The sequence below is a fragment of the Phyllostomus discolor genome, chromosome 4 (assembly GCF_004126475.2).
Source record: "Phyllostomus discolor isolate MPI-MPIP mPhyDis1 chromosome 4, mPhyDis1.pri.v3, whole genome shotgun sequence".
In the NCBI taxonomy this organism is placed as follows: Eukaryota; Metazoa; Chordata; class Mammalia; order Chiroptera; family Phyllostomidae; genus Phyllostomus; species Phyllostomus discolor.
Window position 1 is genome coordinate 139,945,141 of NC_040906.2, and position 19,034 is coordinate 139,964,174.

The 19,034-nt window shown below is 36.8% G+C and overlaps 1 protein-coding gene across 4 annotated transcripts in view; it reads right to left on the reverse strand.

Annotated features, from left to right (window-relative positions):
- The window catches only part of COL12A1 (collagen type XII alpha 1 chain), a 113,244-nt gene that overhangs the window by 79,628 nt on the left and 14,582 nt on the right, over positions 1–19,034 (reverse strand). For 3 of the 4 annotated variants that reach the window (XM_036024359.1, XM_036024360.1, XM_028508858.2), the window contains 8 exons: positions 18,442–18,705; positions 18,101–18,265; positions 17,261–17,434; positions 14,972–15,262; positions 14,203–14,805; positions 12,793–13,065; positions 9,827–10,099; positions 7,970–8,242 (listed from right to left, as the gene is read on the reverse strand). The exons of the other annotated variant lie outside the window; for it this stretch is intronic. In XM_036024359.1, coding sequence (XP_035880252.1) covers positions 7,970–8,242; positions 9,827–10,099; positions 12,793–13,065; positions 14,203–14,805; positions 14,972–15,262; positions 17,261–17,434; positions 18,101–18,265; positions 18,442–18,705 — 2,316 coding nt within the window. The remainder of the gene's footprint in view (positions 1–7,969; positions 8,243–9,826; positions 10,100–12,792; positions 13,066–14,202; positions 14,806–14,971; positions 15,263–17,260; positions 17,435–18,100; positions 18,266–18,441; positions 18,706–19,034) is intronic. 4 annotated transcript variants of the gene reach the window in all.

Genomic DNA, 19,034 nt, shown 5'->3' on the forward strand with positions numbered 1-19,034 from the left:
TAATGGCTAACAACACTAAGTCAAGTGAACACTAAGTTCTCAATTACAGAAAAGATCCTCAAAAAAATTATGGTTTCTGCATGTGTCACATAAGGCATTATTTGCAGGCATTGTCATTGCAACATTCTGTGTTAGTGACAAAGAAAACATGGAATTCAAGGGAAGAAGAGAGATGACTCAATCCAATGGCCAAGATTGAAAAAAATAAACCACTTCAATGAGCTTCTTATATGTAAGACAGTTTGATAATACTGCTAAATATTAAGTTTATATTACTGTCAAATACATTGATAGACTTATTTTCTGAAAAAGACAGGAGGGTTGGGTATTCCAGCTGCTGCATGACACCCAAAAATATTGAGAATATGATATACTCATGACTGTAAAGTTTATCAGACTTATAACCCTTGAAGTTTTTTATAATGGAATTTTGGCTTGGCAAAATATTAGATCACCAAAAAAATCAAACAATTGGATTGCACTCTATGATTTAATTGGCAGGCTGCCAAGTGGCCACGCTGGTTTTAAAACTAGATGTGCAACCAGCTGAGCAGCCCACCAGCGGGCTAGGTCATAGCATGGGATTCTGGGGTCCGGACCTAGTCAGGTACACAGAATCTTCTTGGAGAGTCAAAGGCAAGGCCGTGCCCAAATCAAGTCAACTGGAATATCTGGAGACATTATGCTAAGTCCTGATGCTTTCTAAATCTCCTCTGATTCTAATTCCTCCACTACTCTCTATTATTTTCTCATTCCTTCCTTTTTCCTTCTTTCTGTTACTCTTTTCTGATGCCTAGAGAGACACTTATTTGGAAGGTGTGCTTAATCAGTGTGGCAAGGAACCCTCACACTTGCCTTCAGTCTGCAATGAGGCGCTGTCAAAATAAAGATGTGTGGTGAGAGCAAAGCTGGTCAAACTTGTTGGACATGGTGATGCCATGTAGGACAGCTTGATGGTTTACTGTATGGATCTGTGGCCACCCACAACAAACCACCCCTGAGGTAGTGAAATAGGCTACATACTGACCCTCAGAGAATTAAGAAGTTGACTGAAGTTTCTCATCACATCCTTTCCATCCCAAACACAGGTGGGATGCTTATCACTCTCTCCTCCCCTCCATCATGTCTCAAAAGAAAATGGTTCTCAATATAAAAGGTGGGGCAAGAGTAGGTTTACAGTGTTAGTACACAAAACGCAGAGTTTCTTCTTGTATTATTATTATTTCTCAATTATTGTATTATTTCCCTTACAAACACCTGTAAACCTACTTTTGCTCCACCCCGTATGCTTCTTAGTCAAAACTTCATCACATTTTCCTATGAAAGAGGCTCAATCCAAGTGTTGCCCAGCAAGGCATTTGGTTTGGTTTAATATACAGAATTATAGGTTTTGTCCCCAGTTTAGGAAATTTCAGACATCAAAACTATGGGAAGAGACTATTTGTCTTGGTTTCATTAGATTGGGTTTGGGAGAGAGACTCTTTTTACAATACCTGGGATGGAAGAGAAAAGAGAGAGAGATTAAGAAAAGAAAGATGTCATAAGACAAGCCAGTAGCCACTACTGTCCCTCAGAAGGGAAAGCAATGGTGACAGTCCACAGCAACCAGCCCCAGCAGACTGTCTGCCACTATGTCACTGCTTTTCCCCAAGCCTGGGTCAGCTTCCGCTCCTGCAAGGCTCCCTCCCTCCCTGAGTGCCTCCTCTCCCTCTGCCCCAAGACTTACAAATGCGTGGTTTATGATGTTTTGGCTTGTTCAAGCTTTCTAACGAAGTGATATTGTTTTCAATAATAATTTAATCTCATGATTCTAGACTATATGCCAGTGCTTTGTATATTACTTTTATCTCAAATAACAGAATTCTTGGCAGTCATTTCAAAGCAATCATCTTCTACACTGATGGTATGCCTTCATCTTTATTCCTTTGATTTCTTCTCAATAGTTCTCCTTTCTACCCTATTCTCCTCAGCATAGTACCAGTGTAGGAATAAGGAATAACAATTCTTTTAATCATAAATTTAAACATACAAAATTCATCAGTTTTTGAACTTTGATACTCAGTGTTTCCACTTTGATTATAAAGCATATTAACAGAAGTTCGAAAGGCATTCTTCTCGTGCCTGCTTGCATGCACCTCCATGCTCTGCTGTGGGAAGTAATTCAGACAGGTGCATTTCTCATGATTTGAATATCCACAGGGGTTGATTCCTACTTTTTTCCATATACGAGGCCAAAGAACCAATGCCTGATTTAAGTAACTTTCCTATGTTTCCTTAGCCCTTTTCCATTTGCTTTCTGAAAAGCAACTCATCATCCAATTCAAATATAATTATAATACAAATTAGCCAATGATGATAACTGAAAAATTAATCATAATGAAATGAAACTGTATTTCATCTTATAGATTGTTCCAGCCAGCTTTCATTGAGTTTCACATACCACTTTCAAAAATAGAAGTTAAATTGAAAATGTAATGTAAACCCTCTTCTAAATCAATTTGTCTTTTCCGTTAGGGTTTAACTCAAAAGTCATCCAACTTTCCATAGCAAAATACAGAAGACCTCCTTCTGGATAGTGCTCACGTGGAAAAACATTTGATTTACAAGCAATGAATTAGAGCCACCATTCAAAAGGACAAAGTTCACTAGTGATAAGTGAACCTCATTACTTTAAATAATATGTAGGTCTTAAAAACCTCTTAACAATTAAATCACCCTTCAACTTCAAAGCTAGTGACATTTCTTCCACAATCGTCTCCTCTCCAATTTGATTTAGATTTTTCTCTGATGAGCCATTAATTTGCAGAAAAGAAAATATGAATAACTGTTTGCTGAGTGTGCTAGTTCCCTGGAAACATCAGAGCGGCTATACCCAGAATGTATGATTTTTTCCTGTTATGAGGCAGCAGTAAGTCTAGGAAAACAGAGGCCTTGTTTAGACCATCTTGGAGAGGCCCCATTACTACTCAAAATCACGCAGAGGAATTCCTGATGTGCTAAAAACCTTATTGTAACAAAATGTCAGCTGAGTTAGCATGGTGTAGTGTACAGGAAGCCATTCATGTCTAGGACATTGGCAGGTTGCTATAGCAACTGAAACAAAGGATATTCTCAAAAGTCATCTTTTCCAAAGCCAGGAAGGAACACTAAAATTTTCATTCATGTGTGGTAAAATTCTGAATTAAAATGGGCATTATTCAGTTCAAGGTTTATAAGAACAGGTTTTCCTCTCTCTAAACACTAACAGTGACAAGTAAAAGTTCTACCAAATTTAAAGTGCACTTACATCTACAACGGTGTTTTAGTGTGTTAAATCAACTTTAACAACAGGAGGAGGAAAAAAACAATGTAAATCAAACCTAATGGTTTATGTTCAGATTCCTCTGAAGTTTGGATATGAAATAGTAATAAATTTTGCCTTTGTGATTCTATTTCATACAGTACTAGAGCCAACCATGAACTTCCCCAATGCCAATGCTAATAAATCTCACTTCCAAGGACAGGGAAATTTTCTGATCATTGGCTGCATTTCAAGAAAGCACTAGCAAACAGATTTAAGTTAGTGATGGTTGTATACCACACTAAATATTTGTTTAATTCTTTCTGAATTGAATAGAATGCCCTTTAGACAATCTATAAAATTTTCAACATACAGAATGCTCTTGCCCACTGAACCATGCCTCTGGATGAAAGAAACATTCCTTCAAGGTAGCCTCTTACCACCTCCTCTCCCAAGAGAAAAACAGATTAGAAAAACAGCAGCCCTCAAAAGCAGTTGCCTGGCTTTGTTTCTGGGCTTTCCATCCCCTGCATTTACCATCATATCCTATTCCTGTATATGGTATGTGGATTTGGCTGAGTTAATACAATAAAATGAAATGGAATAACCAGGGACAAAAATCTTCTATTATTTTAATTTAGTCACAAGTATGCTTTCACATATTTGTCAAGTTTACCACACATAATGCAATGGAATAAATATGTTAATAAAATCAGACTGGCAGCATTTAATGTAATCCTTCACAATGGTAAAGAGCTTGGTGTAAATGAAAAAAAAATATTTTGGCAATTGAGCTATGAATTAACTGTATTTTTAAAGAAAACTTGTAAATCATCTAGCATGTCTCATCAGGAAATGAAAAAGTAATTTTTAAAATATATTTTACTGTTCATGTATGTTCCTTATACAAGGTAAGTTTTTATCAAATAGGTGCCAAGCACACACTCACATGTGTACACAGGTTGGTACATTTTTTACACCACTTCCACAAAACTATAAAATTATACCATTTAACTACAGACCTAGTCTAGAAAAATCACAGCCCAGCAGACTGTGTTTGCTATTAAAGTAAAATATGTATTTTGTTTTCAGTTTGTTTACATATTAATCTTAGCAAAAATGCTATAATTTTTAGAATCAAGAATTTTGGTTGACTGTGAATATACTTTTTAAGTAAGAAAAAGCAGAAGAATATCAGAAAGTTAAAAGTTACATGCAACAAGAAAATTAAAGAACCTAGGAATAAACTTAACCAAGGAGATAAAAGACCTGTACTCAGAAAACTACAGAATGCTGAAGAAATTAAGGAAGACACAAATAAACGGAAGCAAATACCATGTTCACAGAAGAATTAACATCATTAAAATGCCCATACTACCCAAAGCAATCTATAGATTCAATGTAATCCCTATCAAAATATGAAGGATATATTTCACAGATATACAAATATTTCAAAAATTTATATGGAACCATAAATGACCCTGAATAGCATGAGCAATTTTGAGACAGAAGAACAAAGTAGGAGGGATCAGAATACTTGATATCAAACTATATTACAAGGCCACTGTAATCAAAACATCCTGGTACTGGCATAAGAACAGACACATGGATCAATGGAACAGAATCAAGAGCCTAGAAATAAACCCAAGTCTCTCTGTTCAAATAACATTCATAAAGGGGACCGGAGCATACAATGGAGTAAAAATAACCTCCTTAATAAATAAATGGTGCTGGGAAATATGGACAGATACATGCAACAGAGTGAAACTAGACCACCAACTTACACCATACACCAAAATAAACTCAATGGATAAAAGACTTAAATATAAGTCATGACACCATAAAAGTCCTGGAAGAGAACATAGGCAATAAAATGTCAGATACCCCATGCAGCAATATCTTCACCAATATATCTCTTAGGGCTAGGAATATAAAGGAAAGAACAAACAAATGGGACTTCAACAAATTAAAAAGCTTCTGCACAGCTAAAGAAAACATCACCAAAATAAAAAGGGAACTGACGGTATGGGGGAACATATTTGCCAAGGCTATGTTGAACAAGGGTTTGATCTCCAAAATATATAAAGAACTTACATAACCCCACACCAGGAAGACAAATAATCCAATTAAAAAATAGGCAAAGTACCTAAACAGACACTTCTCCAAGAAGGACATGCAGAGGGTTCATATGCATATGAAAGAATGCTCAGCACTACTAGCCATCAGTGAGATGCAAATTAAAACCACAGTGAGATACCACCTTACACCAGTCAGAATGGCCATTATAAACAAATCAACAAACAAATGTTGGAAAGGCTGTGGAGAAAAGGGAACGCTCATGCACTGTTTGTGCACTGTTCATGGGAATGTGGACTGGTTCAGCCACTGTGGAAAACAGTATGGAATTTCCTCAAAAAACTAAGTCGGAACTGCCTTTTGACTCAGCAATTCCACTGCTGGTATTATACCTTAAGAATCCTAAAACACCAGTTCAAAAGACTGTGTATCCCAATGTTCATAACAGCACAATTTACAATAGCCAACTGCTGGAAACAGCCTAAGTGCCCATCAGTGAATGAGTGGATCAAAAAATTGTGGTACATTTACAGAATGGAATTCTATGCAGCAGAAAGAAAGAAGGAGCTCCTACCCTTTGCTACAGCATGGATGGAACTAGAAAGTATTATGCTAAGTGAAATGAGCCAGTCAGTGAAAGACAAATACCATATGATCTCACCTACAAGTGGAACCTAATCAACAAAACAAGTAAGCAAAATAGAGCCAGAGACATGGAAATAAAGAACAAACCAGAGCAGTAGGGGGAGGGAGACAACAGGGGAAAGGGAAAGGATCAAGTCAAGGAACATGTATAAAGAACCCATAGACAAGACAATGGGAGGAAGGATTGAAAGTGGAAGGTGGGGATGGGTAGGGCAGGGGAGAGTAATGGAAGAAAAATGGGGACCACTATAATTGGACAACAGTAAAAATGATAATAATTTAAAAAAGAAAACAGGAATAAAATTCCTATAGATTGTTATCTATGTTGAAAACCTCTGGAAAGCATATGAGAAAGAGAATTTCAAAAAGTCAAAAGAAAAGGACAAACTTCTCATAAATTCTGGATGTTGCTCCAGATATAAAGATCACATGCTCTTATGGTTTGGATTGTGGCTATCTAATGAAGGCAATTTCTATTTCTAACTCTTATTATTTTCAAAACTTTAGTATAGCCAATCAATATCTCTGAAACACAAAAGTATTAGATGTCAGGTCCAAAGTTAATGTTATTTCTTTTTTATAAAATTATATACATACAGTATTTTATAGTTCCCAGAGAGTTTCACTTAGATTCTCCCATTTGATCTGCACAGATCTGGTAGAAAGGGATAATAATAATCATTCCCTCTTTATAGATGAGTAAACTGAGGCTCAGAAGGGCTAAGGAATTATTTCAAAGTCACAAGGCTCAGTAACCAAACCAGGACTCTTCTGATCATCAGTATTTTACACACAAATATTTAATATTTCATTTAAATCCAGTTCTAAAAATAAATTTCATGGACTATTGAAATTAAACTCTTTATCACTATTACAGAGAGAATTTTGATTAGAATTTTTTTGTTTATTTGCTTTTAATTCTTGACTAAGTCTTGAAGCTTTAACCAAAACTGCCTACTGTAGGCCTTGTCCCTGCTAATTAAAACATCTACGACCCTCCAAATTCCTAGATCCATCAAATTTGATGGATATTTTGCCAAACATCATTGTGATTTCACATGACAAAAAATACTTCAGATTTGTTTTATTCCTATCACCGTTTTTAAGTAAGTCATTTAAAAGGCAATGATAACAAGAAGGAAAGCTATGCCTGATTTTCCATGTAGGTCCCCAACCATGGTGCTGACTCATCTTGGTAATCATCCACTGATATTTCCTTCTAACATTGTATTCCATACTCACTGTGATTAAGTTAAATCTATACTTTTGTCTCTCCTACATGACTTACTTTGTAGTTGTGGTGAGTTAATACTAAGGGGCTATTAAATTTCAAGAGATCCTAAAAGATATGATGAAGCCTGCCAACAACTTACTCTAGAGAACCAAGGAAAGAGCTCCAGTCTTGTTAATGGTTCTTACTAAGTACAGCATTAACTTTGAACTTCTAACAAGCGACTGAATTTTAGAGGACATTTGAAAAACAAACAAAGAGAAACTCAGATTTTCAAGTTCCTCAAATTACCATGAATGCTTTCCTGCATGGTGACTGAAAAGAGACTGAGAGGCAGAAAAGGGTTCCTATCTGCTTTTGGGTGAGAAACAGCTGTGTGACCTTGGACCACCCAAACCCTCGCCACCCACAGATGTTTCCCAAGTTGCCTTCCCGCTCTGAGTGTCACACACCTATTCTGCATTTAACCGACCCATGGCACGACAGACACATTTCTAAGGCTTTATTATGCTCAGCTCCCCAACACACTTCTTCCTAATCAAGTTCAATTTTTCAGTTGTTTACATTCTACATCTCTGAATAAGAGGCAATTTTATGATTACTTATCATTCAATACAAATTTCTCTTAAGGAAAAGAACTGCACATTTCCAGATTTCATTCACTAAAAACATTTTAAGTTTCCTAAATGCAACCACAGACAAACTGAGGGATTTTTATAAACTATAACAGTAATTACCTTCAAGTGTTGTTCCTTCTCCCAAAAGGGCATCTCCAGCCCCAGATGCATACAAGGCCGTCACAGACAAGGTGTATCGTGTCCCTTCGTTCAGTCGTCTCAGCACGGCACTGGTTGTGTCTCCCCTCACAGTGACCTCTTGAGTTTCACCTCCTGCCACTGGGGTGTATGTGACGAGATACTGTTTCACTTTTCCTGGTGCCGCACTCCAAGATAATCTCATAGTTGATGTGGTAGGGTCAGAAACTCTTAAGTCTCTTGGGTTCCCTCTAACTTCATTAAAAAAGAAAATCAAAACCTATTATTTAATAAAATGACTTGAAAACCCTTTTGTTAGTTTACATGCATGTGTGTGTAAAATTAAATTTATATCCTGGGTGAGAATTTGGCAATTTTGACTGTTGACTAGCTGACAGAGTTCAAGCACTTCTAAACTAGGCTCCACATGGTAGAGGCAACAAAGCAAAGACATCTAATTCCCCTGCTGTGTTTACACAGTTAAAATCTTTCATGTGTGGACTCCATCATGCAAAAAACTATAAGGTTCTCTCTAAAAGTGGAACAAAGCACTATAAATATATATATATATATATATATGTTGATTAGTATCACAATGTTTTTAACTCCTCTAATAAATCTTCAGTTAAGAAAGGGTTCATTGGCATAATGCTCTGAACATCTAAATGTAATGGCCACGAAAATACACTAATGTAATAAAAATGATAAATGATAAAAATAATGCTGTTCCCAAAATAATACATAAGAGAGGAAATAGCCTAAATGCAGTTTGGCCTCAGGAGCTGGTGAAACTCAGGGGCTGCCCATCCCTTTGCTACTATGTTCAGCATTTCATGACTTAACTGGCAGAGTGGCTATGTTGCCCCTGAAGGGTGTCAAGGCACCCAATTCTGTGACACTCTCCGCAGGGCACACAACAGCCAGCCACTTCTACTCCAGAAATCAGATAGATAAGGAGTCACTGAGTCTTTTTATGATGCCAGCACAAAGAGCCCTAGATCCCCAATGAGAAAGAGAAAAGGGAAGAAAGCGGGTGGAAAGACAAAGGTCTGCACAGGGAAGGCTCACTAGCTACATTACGCAGGGACAGAAAGAGTGATGCAGGAGGAGCTACGATGGCTATTCCCTGTGAACGTCTGCACGAGGATGCCAAAGTCCCCAAACTTAGGTACACAGCTTATCAGCAACAGGAGTCTGAGTTATTATTTAGCTTTCTTTAGCCTTGATTTTCTGGTAAAACTGGAATAATAATAATGACTTCATAAACTCTATCAAGGGTTAAGTGAGATAGTATATGAAAAGCTCTTTAAACAGAACCTGACACACATAGGTGCTCAATTACTGTTCATTATTACTAATATGTTGTTAATATTATTGTTATATTTTAAAAACTTTAAAAATAGGGAATAAAATTTAAATTATGAATGCCTTAATTTTTCTCAATGAATAATATTAAATAACAATTGGCCACAAATATCAGAACCTATACCATTTAAGTTGGTATTCTGAAATCTTCCTGAAGAAATAATATATAATCTATTTCAATGATGCATAGCAGTTTGATTTTTAATCCCTAGCCATCTTTAAATTTATATTAAAATATTTAATAACATTTTAATGGAATATTTAGACCATGCTATAGCATTCAAGTTCTACCAACATGAATAAATACTGTAAGTCAAAAATTTCAGTAACTGAATTCTAAAAGTAGTACAGTCTAAAATACTCAGATAATTGAGACTGAGTGTCTCAGGGCTTGTAGCATGTGGAGCATTGTCCAAAGTCTCTCCTGCAATCTGAGATTTTAGTTATTACCATACAGTCAGGATATTTCTCTACCTTCTTCAGTGGCTGCATTTCCAGTGAGTGGAGAGCCAGGTCCTGAGAAATATTCAGGAATTACAGAGACTTCATATTTTGTGTCTGGAGTCAGGTTCTCCAAGGTTCTTCTCCTTTGGTTGGCTGGAGTGGTAACTTCTTTGCTTTCTCCACCAGCAACTGGTCTATATATAATTCGGTACCTTAAAACTCTCCCTGGAGCTTGGGTCCAGGTAATTTTAAAGCTGTCTGTAGTCTCATCTGTCACTTTTAGGTTTCGAGGCACTCCTTTTACTGAAATGTTAAAAACAGTTGACTGATTTTACATGAAAAATACAAAACTAGCTCTTGATCACTAAATTATAGCATTGCCCTAAACAAACCCATATGCAGTTTTTTGACCATCACCCTGGTTACTGCATTCATTTAGCCAGACACTCACTAGACTCTGAAACAGCAAACAAATGTGATATCCAGAAACAGAGTAGGTGCTGTTAACTTTCTAATCAAATAAAGAGGCATATATAATAGTAACCTTTTAGAATCATAAATACTCCATTAAATGATAAATTCATATTGACAGAAAATTCAAAAATAAATACATTTTATTTCTTCAAATATAAGTAACCAAGGCTTTCACTCTCACCAGATTTTCTCAGGAAAGTAGAAAATAATACCTGACACCCAGGTCTACCACATTTGCCCATTCGAATGAACTGTTTCTTCCAGTCAGCACCATAACTAACTTGTTACCTGTACAGTCATTTGACTTGGAGAACAATGACACCATTTACGTGTTGGACCTAACACATTATAGGTATTTAATGAATGTTAGTTAGATCTAAATCTTGAGGTTCAATTGCAATGTGGGTAACATCCACAGATTTTGATTAAACCCAAATGAGAACATTATTTGGCTTTGTGGTTAGTAAACATGTTTAAATGACCCATTTGTCTAACAGGGAATCTGTCCACGTGGACAACACATTCAGGAAATGAACTACAGGTTACTGTCTGCTCGATCCACTGGGGTGAAACCCCAGTGCAACATGCCTGCATGCACCTCTCCACAATCACACCTTCACCTAAACACCCAGCACATCAAGGAGAAAGAAATGATCTCTTCCAAGAAAAGAAAGAAACGGCTGTTGACAGCCTTGCACCCATGACTCATTTTTTTATGACAAGGCAAAAGACTAAATTAGTCCTCCTGAATGAGACAATAAATTGATGGGTTTGAATACTCACCTGAAGCTTAATAGACATGTAATTCTGAGCCTCAGATTACCCCACAGTAAAAATGTGACTACTTAACGGGATTATTGAAGTGGTTAAATGAGATAATCCATGGAAATCAATTATCATAGTACCTGACATCTGTCAGGAGCTCAATCATTGCTAGTTTAATAATGGTACTGCATCAGAAATTTCCTCATTGACTAGGTAAATTTAAATCTCAGATTTCACTACAGACCAACAGAACCGGAAGGCATTACCAAGTTCTGTTGTGGTAACCCAATGATCAAAAGCCAGAGTATATATGAATGTAATCACCTCTACTCAAAAACTTTGTAGACTAAAATTTGCTCTTGAGGCATATTCCCATCCCCATGCCAAAGTGCTGAAGAACAAGGGCCAAGTTCAAGAAGAGGTAATGTGGACATTACAGAGGAATCATGAGAGAGTCACGAATATCTAAGGATGGACTTGTAAGTCATACAATCACAAAACTCATAAGACACTTTAGGCAATTTAGTGCATTTGCTGGCCTTTGAGTAGAAATATACCTAAACCATGCGCAGCAGAAAATATCAATTTTATTTGAAAAATCTTTCAGGGAAAAAATATTATCTAGCTTTTATCAGCAATGTATGTCAACTTGTGCCTTCCCCATCAGCAAATACTTCTTTGTAACCATCTTGAACTCTTCACTGTGCTGTTTCAGCCTCTTCTCTTATCCCCAATAAAAATAGAGAAGAACAATTGACATCTCGTTCACTATATTTATCTGAAAAAGTAATGGTCTGGTCTTAGTTCTCCCAACCAGGTTCATCAGTACCTTTTAAATGTCAAATGTAATGAATCAGAAAGTATTCAGTTCTACCTAGAAAAGAGAACACATCTAAACAAACACTGCTTAAAATATCTGATAAAATTTGTGTGCTCGTGCTCTCGGCAGCGTTATTTACAATAGCTAAAACGTGAAAGCAACCACAGTATCTGTGTGGGTGAATGAATAAACAAAACACCATTTATACATCCAGTAAAGTGCCATTCAGCCATAGAAGAAAGGATGTTCTGACACACACTACAACAGGGATTACCCTTGAGGACATGATGCTAAGTGAAATAAGCCAGTCACAAAAGGACAAATACTGTATCATTCTACTCATATGAGGTATGTAAAGTAGTCAAATCCATAGAAACCAAAAGTAAAATAGTGGTTTCCAGGGGGAGGGGGAAGGAAGAGAAATAGGGGTTTATTGTATAATGGGTACAGAGTTTCAGTTTTGCAGGATAAAAAAAGTTCTGGAGAGGTAGTAATGGTAGCACAATATAAATGCTACTGAATGTACACTTAAAAATTGTTAAAATGGTAAATCTTATGTTATATGAACTTTACCACAATTAAAAAAGAAAACATTTGGTAATATATATTTGTCGTCAGATCCATAGATAAAGTAAGGCAGTTTCAGAAGCAATTGAGCATGAAACTATTGAAATGTGAGACAGAAAATGCTATAATTATTAACAGTTCTCCATGTCTATTAACCTCAAATTCACCAAAGTAAGTCTAGGGCGTTTTACTTAAAAGGTTTGTTTTTCTCCTTTTGAGAAGATTTATGAATAGCTGTACTTTAAAGATGCTGAATCTTACAAAGGCATTCACAATTCTGAACTATAAGCAGGCAGTTATTTCAAATGGTAACTTTGTTCTACAATAAATTGCCAGTTTTTGGAAAACAGTGGCAGAAACCCCATCATACCTTCTTCAGTGGTCTCCTCTCCAGTTAGGGGAATACTGAAGCCATCTTCATACTCCGCAGTCACATTGACCAAGTACAGGGTCTCTGGCTTCAGGTTGTTGAGGACAACGCTGGTGCTCGATGCTGGCTCCACCACTGTGACCTCGTCATCCCCAGTAGCTTCTTTGTAGGTGATATGGTAGGAAAAAACATTTTCTCCAGCGGGCGACCAGTTAGTTTTAAAACTGTAAGAAGTCACCTCAGAAAAGCTAAGATCCTTTGGAGGTACATAAGCTAATTAAAAAAAAGAAGGATACAGTTTAAAATTTTTAAACTTATGGACTAAATTGGACTTAATTACTACATGTTCCTAAAGCAGCTGAGTCATTTGGGAGAGTGGTCATTGAGACTGATGTAGTGAGGAGGTATTCCACATGTGAGCACTGAGAGAAGACCTCGAACAGCCCTACAAGGAGGTGCTGATCATGTGTTTTGACCATTCATAATACTAAGTTATGTGGTTTAAATGACTAATTAAAATTGAATTGGAATCTTGAGTTTATTAAGACAAAGCTGTAATGCAATGATCCTGCCCACAGTTGGGATTTTAGATAGTAAAAGGCCTATAATAAACCATCAAAATGTTCCCATTCATCCCAGGCAATCACATATTAACCTTTGGTAGTAAACACTTTATTTCAATGTAATAATTGAGAAATTTTTCCTAATGAAAGAACAGTTATTAAACTAAAACATAGGAAGAGGGAATGTTTAAGGCACTCAGCCTGTCTTCAGAGGACATACAAAGAAATGGAGAGACAAGAGAATGTAAAGTCATCAACAAAACAAAGCAGCACATATGAACGTCAAATGACTGAAAGTGATGTTATAGCACCAGAAAAAGTAAGAAAGGCTTGATGAGAGATGAGATGTGTAACTGAATGCTGAAAAAAGGAACTTGGACAAAGGAAAACAAGAGGGACAAGGAAGCCCAGATGCAAGAAAGGATGCCCAAAAATGGTCCAGGAAAGGGAATGCATAAAATAATTCAAAGGTCCAGGACTATAGTCTAGTTGTCCTTGATTCAAAGAACCTAGCTCAGCATCTAGCACATAGTAGACATTCAATTAATGGGCATTGAATTGGATATGATAAATAGTTATGACAAAACTGGTTCCCAGCCCTGATTAAACATCTAGGATCAGAAACATCTCATCACTCTATAAAGCAAAAATGTCTAAAGCAAAAAAGTCACATCTCAAAGTTAAGTAAACTAACTTTAATGGTTTTCAATAACATAGGAAATTTACTTTTTCCTGTATATTTTATGGAATTCTTTTTAGAATTCAAGAAGCATATTATCTACAATTTTAAAATAAAAAATTCTTTTTTTCATGAAGAGATAACTTTTACTCTACAAAGACTACTAACCTTTTTTCTTTATAGCTGCCAATTCTTGCTCAATTCTAAGACAGATGGACTGTGTGAGTTCAAAAGATATCCTCTGAAAAGCATCAAAATCTTCCACCGTGAACACATGGGTCTCGGCAGGAGGAGAGGCAATAGCTTCTAATTCTGAACGAACAGCATCTTTCACACCAACTGCAAAGATTTCGACATCTGAATTCCTTAGTTTTACAGCAGGATCTCTGAAAGCATCTGAAGATTTGCCATCAGTGATAAGAATCATGACCTTCGGTACATTGCTTCTTGAACCCTTGCTAGGCACAAATATTTTCTCTCTGACATAAGTCATTGCTTTCCCAGTGTTTGTAGATCCTCCTCTGTAGGGGAAGGTGTTTATTGCTTCAATTATATCTTCAACTTTGGTGAATCTTTCCAAAGTGAACTCAGTATGAGGATCCCGGCTGTACTGCACAAGACTTATTTGTACTCTATTTGGTGAAATCTCAAAACTTTTTACGAGAACTTCCAAAAAGGCTCTAACTTTCACAAAGTTGGCAATCCCGATGCTATACGAACCATCAACCAAAAACACAATATCGGCTTTTATATCCACACCACGTGAGCATTCTGTAAAAAGAAAGAAAGCCAAATAAAATTCAACAAGTATGAATTAATCATGAAAATATAGCTGTATATTGCAAATACTTTGATTTAAATTAAATCTGAATCAGTAAGACATACTATCAAATTGGCCTTCACTTATTCCAAACCCAATCATCACCTATTAACTTACCCACTTGAACTTTCATTGGTTGAGTCTTCTCCATTATTGAAATGGGTTCACTGGACGTCAGTCCCTTCATGGCAGAAACACTGATCTGGTATTCTGTGTCTGCTGAGAGGTCACGAACACTGAGTGTGGTCGTCTGAGGCCCCACACTCAGAGCATGCTGGCGGCTTCCAGTGGTCATGGGTATAAGGAGGACTTTATATCCAGTCACTGGGCTAGGAGATGGGGTCCAACTTAGCTTAATGTATTTTGATGAAACTTCCGTTGCAACCAAATCTGAGGGAGGTTCAATAACTAAAAAGTAACAAGCAGAACAGTGATTAAAAAACAGTGGGATGCAACCTTATTAATTAAGTCTGTAGGTTTGGACCTTTAATTCTCCTCGTTTAAACTAATCACAAATGTATCAGGAAGCATTGCCCAACCCCAGCCTTCCTCATCCACCTCTATCAGCAAATCAAGAGAGACTTGGTGCCAGATTTTTAGTCAGGAAGCTAAGATGTGTAGGGAAAAAAAAAGTCCTTGGAAGAAATTAATGATAGGACATCTGATGCCTAATTCTTCTCTGGGACCAAGATTTCCATTTACTCATTGTCTTTATTCTCAGTATTGATAATATTTGTTAAATCAATTACTTAATTCTTCAGAAATTTTTCCCCTCTAGTCATATTATAAGATAAAAATATGACATTTAAAAAAACACTTTATAGTATTCCAAGAAAGGTAAAGAATTCACCAAGTCCAAAATGACAGGTTTCTATCATTTTAGACAGTTTTATTCCCACTTAGTTCAAGGTAAAAAAATAAATAGTTCAACAATGTTCATAATGTCACCAACAAGAGGTAGTGAAACAGCAGTTTACAACATATATGCTAACAAATACTGAAATCTAAAAAATTTCTATCCTTACTCAAAGTACCATACACTTAACACAAAACATAAAGTACTTTCAGATATTTCAGACCAAATCTTCAAAATTTCACATTTGTCAATGGAATCAACTTCCCAGAAGATATCATTCTAATTGTTATATCAGCCTATAAGAAGTAGATAATAAAAAAGTACAAGGTGACTCACCATCTCCTCAAAAAAGGCAATCAGATAGTACATGTAAAAAAACTGGTGTCTAAAGAAGAAAGAGATCATGGGAGAGAAGTGATGAATGTGCCAGCCACAAGGCTGGCCAGAACTCTTGAGCGATTCAGAGACAGCACAGGGAACAGAAGTCATGGGCAAACACCAGCAAGGACAGAAGACTGAGAACAGCACCTGGGGTGTGGCCTGCACCCCGTATGGGGGAGCTGCAACAGTGGCAGATCAGAAATTTGGCCTCCCGGTACATGCAGCTCAGTGAGGAGGAAGAGGAGTTAGAATGCTTCAAAGATTACATGAAGAGAGGTTAACCAGAGAAAAGTGGGTTGGAGGATAGATTTTGTACTTATACCAATCAAAAAAGTCCGCCATTAGGCAGTTAAAGCAAAGAAAGAGATTCTGAGCCCATGAAGCAATGAGAAGGAGCTCTGAAAGAATTAGGGCCAATGGACACTGCCAAAATACTCAGGGTTTGGAGTTTAAAAGTTTATGTAATTGAAGACATAGCTATTTCGAACTTATCTCTAATCACTTGTCAGTTTTCAGGCTAATAGGGGAACAATAATGGAAATTGTGACTTTTTAACACCTGAAAGGATGGCTATGAAATGTCTTCTCTTTTTCCCATGTATTCAGAAGCAATAACGTATACAAATGGAAACATTTTCCAGCTATAAGAGGATCAAAATGACTGATTTTGAAATATTCTTAAAGCTCTGAAAACATGATACAGAATATGATGATGGAAAACTCTTTTCCTTCCCCATTTATCAAAACACTGCTGCTATTATTTACATTGCAGAATGCTAAAATTAGTATTCTGTCCCATACTGTCAATGTTTCAATCAGAGTGTAAGAAAATTAAAGCAAGTACCTGAATAGCATAATTATGGACCCTCAATATATATGAACAAAATGATCTTAGAGAAGAAAAACAAGTCAAACTTGTCCAAAAAATATTTTTAAGAATGTTACAATGTTAGAAATATTTTATCACTTAATGTTCCACTGAGGGGGGAGGAAACAGCACAAATGATGTCAATAAGCTGCATAACCAACAAACTGTACAAGTGGAGAACACGGAGAATCACTGGAGGATGTGGGTGAGTGAGCGCATCTCCTCCTGGACACCTGTAAAACTACAGATGCTATCAAATAATGGAGGGGACTAATGCATGGAACACACAACAGTCCACTCACCTTCCTCTCCACTAACCAATTCACCAAGTTGTTCATCAACACCTGAGCACACCTGGGAGATTATCTCATTCTGAATATCCACAATCGCATCAAAGTTGGCCACGTTGAAAACATGGTTTAGTGAAGGTGTGGAGGCAATTTGTTTGAGTTCTTTTGCATCTGCAGCTTTAATGCCTTAAAAACAAAAAGAAGAGGACATAGTGAAATGAGAAGGGTGCTGAACTGGGGAAGACCTTTGTTTTCTCAGTCTTTCACAAGTGAAGACATTTTCAAATCCTTATTCAGTAATAAACCAGAATTGCTTTGCTCCATAAAGAAAGTGTAGCTGTTCAAATGACAAAGGCATTTTGTAATTTCACCTAAAGCGGCCAGCCAAAGATAAAAACAAATGGTCAGGAAAACAGACTGGGCCCTCCTGCCGACCACACCACCACTGGTCCTTGCCATCTGTAAAGATAATACTTTTCTCTTCCAGAGTCTAAATGAGCTGGATGGAACCCTCTGAATTCTTCAAGTATTACACAATGTAGGAAACATAAAAAACACTTAATGATAATACAAGGAGGATCTTTATTAGAATCATTGGCCCAGCATTCTTTGAAGAGTAGAGGGCTGGCAAAGAATGTGAATACCAGCGCACTTAATGCATACACTAAGGGAGTTACGTGAGAGAAACAGACAAGCCGAATTTTTACTCAAGGATGATATGGCTTAATACTATACTATGCACTTTTGCAGTAACACTTTTAACAGCATCCTTCTCTGAGAAGTCAACCCTTTGCCTTCCTAAGCATTAAGTATTGAAAAGTTCTAAAATAAAAATAACAAAACTTGACTTACCCAAAGAGAAAACTTCAACCCCAATACTGCGAAGCTCTCTCGCTGGAACCTCCACTTCGTCCTGGGATTTGCCGTCCGTAATAATAATTGCCACTTTAGGAAAGCCAGATCTTGCTCCAGCAGATTCCGTGAAAGTATTTTTAATTAAGTAATCAATGGCATCCCCTGAAATGAAAAGAAATATTACATTCATTCACCCTGCACTACACAGTTTTGCCAAAGTCAAAAGCTGTGATTAATCTCAAAATTATTTAACATACGATAATTGTGCAATGCTTCATTTCTTTCACAAATGGGATTTTTCATTTATTTTCAACAATAGCGCAATTTGTAAAACATACCTGTCATTGTGTTGCCACCTTTGTATGGGATTTTTTTAATTGCAGAAAGAAGCTCATCCCTTCGGTAGTGCTGGTTCAAGTTAAATTCAGTCCTGGTATCAGAGCTGTACTGAATAACTCCAACCCTTGTCTTCTCTTCCCCAATGTCAAAAGCAGACACAAGAGCAGTAATAAAGTCTAAAATGTACTTGAAATTATTTCTTCCCACACTCCATGAGCCATCCACAAGGAATACTAAATCAGTCCAGGCACTGACAGAGCATTCTGAAATACATTTGAGATATTTTTAAATGATGCATTATTAAATCTACTTGTCACTAAAGGAATACAAACTAACACTGCAAAAATGTTGGCTCCTTAAATCATCTTGATCACTAGAACATACTCACATTGGTCTTAACCCACAACTGGCATGCACAGAAGAATATAAAATTCTATTAGCACACATAGAAGCAGTTTCAGTGTCTTCATGAAAATGCATTTCTGAAACCATAAGTCTTTAAATTGCTAAATAAGACATGCAAGAAGAGAAATAGATAGATGGCCTCCTCTCCAAGAGCATGTGATCCAAGTATTTATGCTATCAACCTATT